At 34.0% G+C, this 11,633-nt stretch overlaps 1 protein-coding gene across 1 annotated transcript; it reads left to right on the forward strand.

The window, feature by feature from the left end:
- The first annotated feature begins 708 nt into the window (after nucleotides 1-708).
- Nucleotides 709-8,251, forward strand: LOC143555199 (uncharacterized). The gene is made up of 17 exons (XM_077044794.1): nucleotides 709-825; nucleotides 1,522-1,960; nucleotides 2,547-2,721; nucleotides 2,851-2,977; nucleotides 3,091-3,128; nucleotides 3,213-3,306; nucleotides 3,397-4,175; nucleotides 4,248-4,379; nucleotides 5,260-5,332; nucleotides 5,398-5,437; nucleotides 5,519-5,591; nucleotides 5,683-5,748; nucleotides 5,832-5,906; nucleotides 5,979-6,160; nucleotides 6,244-6,290; nucleotides 6,373-6,631; nucleotides 7,995-8,251. The coding sequence occupies exons 2-17, from the start codon at nucleotides 1,525-1,527 to the stop codon at nucleotides 8,249-8,251; spliced, it is 2,853 nt and encodes a 950-aa protein (XP_076900909.1). The 5' UTR covers nucleotides 709-825; nucleotides 1,522-1,524.
- Nucleotides 8,252-11,633: the final 3,382 nt, after the last annotated feature.

Consider the following 11,633-nt stretch of genomic DNA (forward strand, 5'->3'; position numbering starts at 1 on the left):
GTCCTTCTCCTAAGGTGTCCACCTAATGTTTCATGTCATCCACTTTCCATGCTTATAATTTCCATATAATTAATCAATTCATTTTAATCCTAATGCTAATTAACATTTAAACCAATATATAACACATGCGTTGGTCAAACTTAGTATTTAAAGTTTTAAATTCATAACTTAACATTTTTTTAACCAACCTAAATATAAAAAAATTTCAATGTTTAGATTGCATCGATACAGAAGGCAAATGGGCAACAAGCTGCGCCGCTACCCCTTTTGAATTGCAAAACCCAATTTTTTAAAAACTGCATTTGCTGATCTTTGAGTCATAAAATTACTATGCATAACCCGCTGAACACGGGTAAGTAACTCCACAGCTTCAGGCGCGAGAAAACCAAAAATGTAAAATAAACAAAAGGAATAAATACATATTGGTTATCAAGACACGACTTAACATTTACTTTGACTTTATTACATCTAACTAAATAAATCTTGAAAGTAAATACATAATTAATAGTTAAAGTCATAGCCCTAAAAAACTCACCAAATTTTTTAATTATTCTAATTTATAATTCAATACTCATATTCATATTAATCATCGATCCGCTCGACTATTCGGATCACCTCCGCTGTCAGACATATCAACCGATTCAAATAGCATAAGCCGGTTCGACCGGCCGGTCCGGATTTGAAAACATATACAGAAGGGCGTAACCCAAACAAACTTTGTACTTGAAAGCAAACAAGATCGAATCGCAGCATACACCGATACGCGAGTCACACACGAGTCAACTCACCGCCATTGCTTTCGTCATCAATCAACGCATCAATTAGGTAATTTAAATCCCTAATTTGTGTTTTTTTGCCCTAATTTTAATAAGAATCGCTGTTCTAATTCAATTAGTAGTTTATATAAGTGCGATGATGGTTAATCTGTACTTGTTAATTATTAGAGAGCTTTAAAAGATGATATTTTGATGTATCTATTTGTTGATGATGATAACTACGTGTGTAAACGACCTTGGGCTTGACTCGTTTAACTTACAGTTAGTTTGGTTCATCTTGAGCTCTATTTCTAAAGCTCGAACTCGGTTCGTGAATAATTTTACAAGCTTTAGCTCAGTTCTTTTCCTATTTATTAATGATTTTATATATATTAAAGATATATCATTTAGTTATTTTTTTTTATCATAATTATATATATATATATATATATATATATATATAATAATTATTATTATTAAATAAATATATATAACGCAAAAAAGATTATATAAATAACTGGCTCGTTTAGGCTTGCGAGCAGGCTCAAGCTCGTTTAGTGAAGCTCGAGCTCAGGCTTGTTTATTTAATAAGCTTATTTTTAGGCTCGAGTTCGTTTAAACTAGCTCGCGATCGGGATGGCTCGTTTAAACCATTAATGATAACAAAAGGACAATGCTTTTCTATGTCTGAGTGTTTGATATCTATTGTTTTATACTTTCTTTATGTTTTTGCAGTTTAATAATCTATTGATTGTTCTATTTGTAGAATATGGAAATTATTGCTTCAACATCACCAAAGGGACCAACAGATCCTTCTATTCAGCCGAATCATCGTATAAGAACAGATATAGCTTGGAAGTATATTCGTGAAGCTGAAGATGAAGGTGGAAAAAAGTTATTTGTTTGTACTTTTTGTCAAAAAGAACTTCGTGGCGGAGGGATCAGTAGAATGAAGCAACATCTTGCGGGAATTAAAGGGAACGTTGCGAGTTGTCTAAAGGTACCCGAGGATGTGAAGCTCCTTCTGCAGGGGCTTTTAGATGGAAATGTTAATAAAATAAAAGAAAAGCCACGCAGACCGCCGCGTGCATATAACATGGATGGTGGTAAAGCAGTTGAAGTGCAAAAAATCAACCAACAAAAAACTGACGCAAGCGTTGGAACAATGAAAGCTCCACTGAAATTGCAATCATATTTAAAACGAGGTACTCATCATCATTCTCAACCCGTTCAGTGAACAGTTTGTTAACCGTTTGGTGGGAAGTTCCTTTTTGTTTAATAAACAAATGAACATGAACAAAACTTTTTGTTCATTGAGTTAAATAAACGAACATGAACGTGTATCTTGTTCGTTTATTTATGTTTGTGACTGTTCGCATACGTTCTTTTATATTCGTTTGTTTACTTTCTGTTATGTTTGTTTGCTTACGTTCACTAATACAATCATTTAAGTTTTTTCAGCCATTACAGTTTAGTTGAGTTTTATTAACTTTTAGGGGCCAATACATTGTGGTTCATATTTACTTTTAAATGGTATGAGCTAAATTATGTTCGTTCATCAATGTCCAGTACTGTTCGTTTGTTTACATTCATGAACTGTTCGTTTATATTATTAGCGACGAATATGAACACGTACATTTTCTTAACGGACACGAATAAGAAAACCTCATTTGTTTGATTGTTCGTATTCAATCGTTTGTTCAGTTGAAGTTAAACGAATGAACACTCTTCTTTTGTATGGGAATATATGTATTATTAACAATTAACAATCTAATTTACAATTAGTTTCAGTGGTAGATGGAGATGATGACACTCTTCCACCAGGAATTAGGGTTTCAAAGTTTGATCATTCGGTTGAAAATCACTTTAAGTTGATGGATAAAATTGCTGTTATCTCTGGAGAGTCACAATCTGAGTTTGAACAAACCGAGATTCACCGGCTGTCTTCTTCTGTTACTTTCTTAAGGTGCATTTATGAAGTCTTTTTTGTATGCATGTGCCTTTAGTTTTTTCTAACTATATGTTTGATTAATGTTTTATTGATTTATAAATGTGAACATACTTACCTTAATTGTTCAATTTCTGATATTGACAGTAAATGGAGAGATTTCTGTTATCAACCTCGGGCTATACGATTTGCTTCTGAAAAGGAAAATTCTGAGGAGAAAGATGTCACAACTACGTTCAACCTGCCTCAGTTTTCTTCAGCAAATGTTCCCAAGGTGCAATTATATTTAATTTTTTGGATACTTTAATCCACACAATTATAATACATTCGTATCTGAAGTTTCACTCAGAAGATGCCTTATTAGATTGTGTGCTGATATTGATGCAGGATATATCAGTTGAAAACGATATTTCGTCACCATTGAGGTTCGTTATCATTGTCGATATAGCATTTGGTTTCTTTTTTTAAACCCTTTTTTATATATATTATCTTATAATATCTTGTTGCAGCAAAGATTTTGTAATGTATGTTGGCGGTCCTGTTTGGGCATTGGATTGGTGTCCTAGAGTTCATCAAAGTTCTGCCTTTGACACTAATGTTGAGGTACTTATTTACATAAATGCCCTTCAAGTACTTATTTATATCTTTCTTTCTGTATTTATTTATTTTTTTAATTTTGTAAATGTATTCTAGTTCATTGCGGTTTCTGCTCATCCTCCAGAGTCTACATATCACAAGATTGGTGCTCCACTTACCGGAAGAGGTCTAATCCAGATATGGTGTATGCTAAATACCGGTCAAAGTCAACTTAAGACATCATTGGTCAAAGTCAAAGCAAGGAAACCTACTACAAACATTGACCCCACAAAGCCAAAGAAACCAAAAGGGAGACCAAGAAAGACTCCTATAAAAGATCCAAATTGCAATGATCAGTTAATGCAAGATTTGCCCGTTAGTTCTCCCGAACGTTTAAATAATATGCTTCAATTAGTTTCCAGAGAAGACGTTAATAAAAAGTTTAAATCTCGTAAGCCACAAAAGCCTAGAGGAAGACCTAGAAAGAATCCGGTTAAAGAGTCATTAAATACGCCACCGGTTATTGAATTTACCGATAGTTCACCCAAAACAAGCCCGGAGCCTCTTGCAGTTAAATTTCCAGATAATTCAACCGAGTTGAGTGCTATTGACAAATTTACCCTTTTGACCTCTGAACTCCTTGCCAGAAAGAAAGTCCCCAAAAGACAAGATTTTAAGGTCTATACTAGAAGGCCAAGAAATGACCAATCAACAAAGTCAACCTCAAACTCAAGTCCCGTTGACCAAGATGATACTTTGCCTAGACTTGTAATGGGTTTGGCTCACAATGGAAAAGTTGCATGGGATGTGAAATGGAGACCGTCTGATTCTTGTTCGGTTTCTAAACATGTGTTGGGATATCTTGCAGTTTTGCTGGGAAATGGAGCTCTTGAAGTGTGAGATTACTTGTAAATGTTAATCAATTTGCTATTATAAGTTATATTATTTAATTCTTTTTTATAATGCAGGTGGGAGGTACCTCATCCTCTTGTTACAAAAGCTATATTTTCTTATTGTAAAAAAGAAGGTAACGATCTTCGGTTTCTCAAGTTGAAGCCGGTTTTTTTATGTTCGATGTTGAAATGTGGCGATAGACAAAGGTAATATCTTTATGCTTATATAACCATCATATTTAATACAACCTATTGCAGTTTTTCCAACGACCGTTTCATTATATATTACTATTACTATTACCATCATTATTACTATAAGTGTGGATATCTGACATGACACGAATCTAAGACGGAATTCATAGGTTTTGGTTTGGCATAAACGTGTTCAGGTCAGTTTCAGGTTTAGCCATGAACAAAAGCCTATTGCAGTTTTTCCCACTATCATTTCATTATAGCTTACTATTACTATTGCCATCATTATTATTATTGTCAATTTGGCCCTGGCGGGTTCACGGATTGATCCGTTTAGCCCATTTATTTTTTAGAATGCGTTTTATATTACAAATTGTATTTCTCGAACCTGCGAACACGTTTAGCTAAACAAGTCGTATTCGTGTCAACCAGGGAAGAGGGGGGGGGGGGGGGTTCATTGCTTGGCATGTTTACCCCATTTATATGTTTAAAATTTCTTTTTATGGTATAACTTATATTCATTGGGCATTTTATAGCAAAATTTATTACTTAAAAGAAAAATTAATATAAGTTTTTATAATTAAAACGTGATTGTTTTATATACCTTTGTACATATTATTATTATTATTTTTTTCATAAAATTGTTATTTTAAAGTATTAATATGTGTAAAAATAAAGAATAAAAAAACTGTGTTAGACAGGTCATGTTCGTGTCAATCCGCAAATACTTGTGTCATGTTCGGGTTAGTACATCTGACAAAATTTTAGGTTGTGTCGTATTGGGTCTACTAACGTGCGAACACGACCCGTTAGCACCCCTGATTACATTTTTTCTACATTTATAAATTTATTTTGTCTTGAGAACATTTTTTTGAAGTATTTTGTTTTTTTACAGCATTCCTCTAACATTGGAATGGTCAGCATCATCTCCTCATGATCTCATTCTAGCTGGTTGTCATGATGGAGTGGTAATCTTGTAATTTTCATTTTAAACTTATATTTACTACAAAATGATATTTGTATAAACACTTAGGTTGCACTGTGGAAGTTCTCTGCTAGTAATTCACCTAAAGGTATTATAAAAAGTTTTGATGTTTTATTTTCTTCATTACGCTTTTTGTTAGTTGATTTAATATTATAGTTTTTGTTTGCAGATACTAGACCTTTGCTTTGCTTCAATGCTGATACTGTTCCTATAAGGGCACTTAAGTGGGCTCCACTTGCCAGGTTAGCAAACAAAACAGGACATAAATACATGCATAAGGTTGTTTTAAACATACTTTCTTTTCTAATTCATAACTTATGTTAAGTTCTGCAGTGATCCCGAGACTGTAAATACAATCGTTACTGCTGGTCATAAAGGTTTAAAGTTTTGGGACATACGGTTAGTATGATGCCATGTCAGCAACCTTATCAAACATCACATCTGAAAATATGCTAATATTGGCTTTAAACACTTCATTGCAGTGATCCATTTCATCCTCTTTGGGATATACCTACTCAAAAAGTCATAAATAGTGTGGATTGGCTGCCAGATCCTAGGTACCGTTGGACCTTCTAATTTATTATTTTTTATAACTTTAACCTTAAATTAATATTTAATTTTGGTTGCAGATGTGTTATTTTATCGTGTGACGATGGGGAAATAAAATTAATAAGCTTATTAAAAGCTGCATGTGATTACCCGGTTACGGGCATGGTTACTGGCTCGCAAACTGGGAAAAAACAATATGGAACTAGTAGTTATAGTTGTTCATCATCTTCAATTTGGAGCATTCAAGCTTCCAAGTTAACAGGTAATAATAATATTTATATAACAGTAATAGTTTAAAACAATTTGATTTTATGTTGTTTAACCATTTTTAACATATGATTGCAGGCATGGTTGCGTATTGCTGTTCAGATGGTAAAGTTATTAATTTCCAGGTGTGCTTTTATTTTTCTAAAAAAATATATATTATTATTTTCTTTACATTATTCTAATACTTATGCTTGTGAAACTGATCAGCTTACAGCAAAAGCAGTGGAGAAAGATCCTCACAGAAACCGGGAACCTCACTATTATTGCGGGTCCCTAACAGAGGAAGAAGATTCGAGTCTTACTGTGTTATCCCCATTGCCAAACATCCCCATTCCAATGAAGAAATCGTCCACTGAATTTTCCGATACCCCCAGATCCAGTCGTGGCTTGAAGTCAAAGTCAAATCAAGAAATGAGAGCTAAAGGCCATATCTCTAAATGCCTAACACCTCCCAAACAATCTTTAGGTTCCTCTCTCTCTCTCTATACACACACACACACACACACACACACACACGCAGGGGCGGACCCACATAGGTCCGATCGGGGTCCCGGGACACCGATGTTTTTTAAAAATTACTTAGAGACGGTATATTAAATTTTGTAAGGACCCCATAAAAAATAATACTTGGAACCCATACTATTAGGATTGAACTGGTACAGTGGAAAGTCCCTTGTTTTACTTGTGAGAGGTTGTAGGTTCAAGCCCCACCATACTCCTTTTTTGTTGTTTTTTTAATATCCTAGTCTTAGTTATTCAGTTAGGGTATTTGTGCTTTTTGTTAGTTTCTCTCATATAGTCATTATCACCATGCAACATATATAATGTTAACATGGATTTTGCATATTCTTTTATTATTTACCTTTTGTATGTATATTATAATTAATCATTTATTTGTGTTAGAGTTATTTTTTCATGTTTTGGTCAATTATTTAAGACCATATATATAGATTACGTTCATGTTTTTCGGGTATGAATTAAAAGTGTATGTTTCATCTAGTTTCTAATTTAGATTCTTTCTACTTACTCGTTTCCAATGACACCATAGTTCCGTGTTTTATTATGTTCCTCGCCTCGACCCGACCCGAATAACGACCGACCCGAAAAATTTTGTAAACCGAAAAAATTGGGACCCCATTGACAAAAATTCCTGGGTCCGCCACTGCACACACGCTTAATATCGTGGAAACTGAACATGGCCTGTTTAACACATTTATATAAACGTCTCAAAGGAGTTGGCCGTTGGCAGGTGATAACTGAGTTGTAAACATGCTGATCAAGTTGGTTGGTTGTAAAAAATGGGTTAAACGGGTTAGTGGGTTGACCAATTAAGTTAAAACAGATTGGCAGGTCGATCTGTTTAATTAAACGTGTATATTTGTTATTCTGGTTTTTTGCTGGATACATATGATATAATATCAAGTTTTAAAGGGTATCTATGAAATTACAATCAAATACACTGAAGCAATGTTTTCGTAGACGGATCGCATCACTGGTTGGACCGGATTTATGAAACCGAATGGCATTACGTAATATTTATATACTATTAAATTAGAAGTTTAATAAAACTGCTGTTATTTTACTGATTTAAAATTAAAAAATAGAAGAAATGTGTTAGAAAGGGTATTAAATTCATATATGTAGAATGTAGACAATAATACTATGTTACTGAAGTTGGTAAGAGCTTTAACATTTTACATTAGAGGTCCCAAGTTCAAATCATGTTAGCTACAATTTATTTTTGTATATGAGTTATAATAAGATATGTGTTTGTTATCAACCGAGCTCGGTTGTGTTATCCTAATGTTATGGTCAAAACTTATGTCCAGGAGGCCCGTTGGAGATGGCCCTGAAGAACAATGATGATAACTCTCGGGAAGTGCAAACGAGTCAAGCATTAGTGTGCATAAATAATGATGACAATAAAATTGATGAAGAGTATGTTAAGGAGAAACCCAAAACCGAAGTTTTCCCTCCAAAAATGGTTGCGATGCATCGAGCTACATGGAACATAAATAAAGGTAGCGAGAGATTGGTGTGCTATGGAGGTGCTGCGGGAATCGTACGGTGTCAGGAAATTCGGTAACTTGTAACTTAAATGTTTGGTAGATTTTGTTAGGTGGTGTTTGGTTAAGGGGTATGAATGGGTATGGTTCCTTGTGTTTGTTTCATGTTAAACTAAATAGATTGTTATTAAATAATCTAGTTTTTTGTTGAATGTAGAAAATGTAGGTCTTCACCTTTGACAAAATAAGGAACTTTGAACGTATTTTCAACACATTTTGTTGGTCATTTTATGACTTAAAAAAAACACCTCAGAGCTTGCTCGAAGCACGATCAGAAAAGGCTCGAAAAATGTTTAATCGAATTGGTTCAGTTTGAAACTGAGCCGATCTGGTTTGGTTTGCAAGTGAGTTGAACCCGAGCCAAGGGTTGTTAGCTCGGCTCGGTTTGGCTCAAGCCGGAGCCTGGGATGGATTGTGCTTTAGCACTACTCGGTTTGGCTTGCTAGTTAACAGACTCATGTGAACTTGATTTGGACTTGTTATGTATCATGTTGAACTTACTTTGCATATAGTTTTTGAGCTATTGAATGATAATTGAACTGAACTTGAAAGATGCTCATTAAATTTATTTTTTTTTAAATTGACCCGAGCTTGAGCTTAATTCAGCTCGGTTTCAAATCCGAGTTGGGCTGTACATCCCTAAGTGAGAAGTATACAACAAAATATTGACTTATCACCATGGTTCTTGGTAGACATGCTAACATGATAATTGTTTAATTTTTGTTTGAAATAATCTCAAACCTAGCGTTTGCAAATTGGGTATTTTCATAAACCTGAACCAGAACCGGTTCCGGGTATGATCAACAAAAGTAAAGAACAAGGTTTGGTAGGAACCAGTTCCGGGTATGGTTGGATATTTGACTGATTTTTATCGGCTTTCGGGCCGGTCAGGTCCGGGGTTTGACATGATAGAGGTGGAACCAGTTCTGGTGGGTCCTGGTATGATTTTTCTGAGGAACTATAACCAGGTTCGTACTCATGGGTCGGGTCATGAACCGGGTTTTTTCCCACCTCAACTAATGTATCCTCGCTATCATTACATGAGAACTTCAGCGGGGCTTGATCAGGTGTGTGGGCTATTAAATGATCTTAACACGGTGCCTAGAGGTGCACAAAACCGTTGACCGATTACATCGGGTAAAGCTAGTCCTAGCTTGGTGTCGAAACCGCTTTAAACCTGGTTTGGTTCGGTTTTAACTATTTCAACAAAGGAATTCTCAGACTTGTGCGGTTCCATTTGGTTTCAAACCAGATTTTGACCAGAATTAACTATCTAAATGATCACACGATAATGGTATAGTTTTTGCTACATTCGATGGAAATAAATAGATGCTAGCATTCTGGTACCATCAAACTAAATGGAATTGTAACATTTGGTTACATCAAATTAAAATGAATTAAAGGAATTCTAACTAAAACTTTAAGTAGCATTTATGCTGAAAATGATTTGTAGAATCAATATTTGATTAGTTAATTAATTATAGGCCGTTGAAAAAAAGGAATTAACTAATAGTGTATGGTTGTGGATTTTAGAATTACTTAAGACATGGTGGTTATATTAGTTTAAAATAAAAAATAAAAAAATTAACTAATAGAGTAATTTGTAAATGTTTATATACATAATTTATTTTTGAACGGCAAAAAGATTTGATCCCATGTGGTTGAAGAGTACTTATTGTAAAATGGTTCCTGATCTGTTAGTCTGATTCTGGAATACTGATTTAGCATCTCTTGTTGGAGTTGACAAAAATGATGCTTGGAGTTTAATTGTATTATTTTCCGACCGTCTAAGACATGTATTTTTGTCGGGTTATCTATTCATAAGACGTGCGAGAAGATTAAAGCGTGGGATCTTTTATGGGTGAATAGTAGAGCAAGATTATTCTCACACCTCGTCCTAGGGCCTAGGCATATGATCAATAGTTGGTATCTGTTTTGAAAATATATCAGAGTTATGTTCTTTTAGCGGAAGTCTTTTGAATAAAAATATCATTATATTGAAATCTCGGGAATTTAATACCCGTTTTAAAATACCTGTCATTTTAAAATATTATTCTTCACAGTATTTTAAATATCTGAGCCATCATATCACCTCTAATGACTATGCCCTCAATCTTCTTATCTGTCTTGCTTGTCTGTTCTAACATTTACTATTTCCCTGAAATGTGGGGAAAATACGTCAGCTATGTGCTGGTGAATAACGCTGACTCAACAAAAAGGTTTTCATAATTCATCATACATAATCATATACAAATCGTCTTCGTTATGACACAACACCAATAGCATTCAACGACTCAGTGGGCCTCAACCTATCTCATCGGAACTAAAAATACCAATAGACCACATAATCGGACTTCACTCGCCATAGAGACAGTCACTTGCCTCATTGTCAGTATGTTTGTAGTGTGCCCACTACAAAACATTTATGTATGTATGCAGACACATGTATTTTAGCCTGAGTGTTTAGTACTACCTTGTATCAAAACGTTTTAGAGGATGTGAACCAATCCTTATGCAAATACTTTCATAACTCTTTACATATGGATAACAGTCCATAGTTTATAAAAGTAAACATTTCATAAACATAGAGGATTTATAACAACCCTCATATAAAATCTTTTCTGACTCTTTATTTATGGATAACCCTCCATAAATATCTTTAAAACAGTACATGGACGTATTCACATCATAAAACATTCATAAAAAGGTTGGACGTATTCACCTTATAAACAATGTATCTCACTGATAAATGCCTGATCTTTATCCCGGACCTATAGTACGAGAATAACATTCTATAAATAACTAGATCTATGATCTAGTTTTAGACCTTAGTCTATTTGCATAATCTTTACCTTGACATTCATTTCTTTATAAAACATATATATATATATATATATATATATATATATCACGTTTCTTTATCATGAAGAAACGTATATATATTCCATTTCTTCATTCATAAGAAATATCTGACGTAGGCTGTCGTGGTCTACTCAAAAACAATTAATTAATACTTAAATACCTATCAACTAGTACGGGTAAGTAAGGTCGTCTCCACAGGAACTCAAGGAAAGTGCTAATTTTAATATGACTAAATTAATTAATTAACTACGGCGGACAGACGATGTCAAGCGGTTTTTAGAAAAGATTTAATTAAAACTTAATTATTACTTAAAAACTTTGCAAACAATATTAATGAAAACATTCATTCTAGGTTCGGTTAATGTGATATTCAACTTAATCCCAGATTCCCTTGATTACGTAGTAATTACTAAACCTAATAGTTTGATTGTGATGTCAAACGATACCCTAACCGAATTAATGACACAATTGAACTCGGTTTACCTAATTACCAACTTATGTTTGTTGAAGCCAATGAAGAAACAATATTTGATGATAACT

The sequence above is a fragment of the Bidens hawaiensis genome, unplaced genomic scaffold, assembly GCF_021521415.1.
Source record: "Bidens hawaiensis isolate Kalapana, Puna unplaced genomic scaffold, B.hawaiensis_p1.1 tig00018012_1, whole genome shotgun sequence".
Lineage (NCBI taxonomy): Eukaryota > Viridiplantae > Streptophyta > Magnoliopsida > Asterales > Asteraceae > Bidens > Bidens hawaiensis.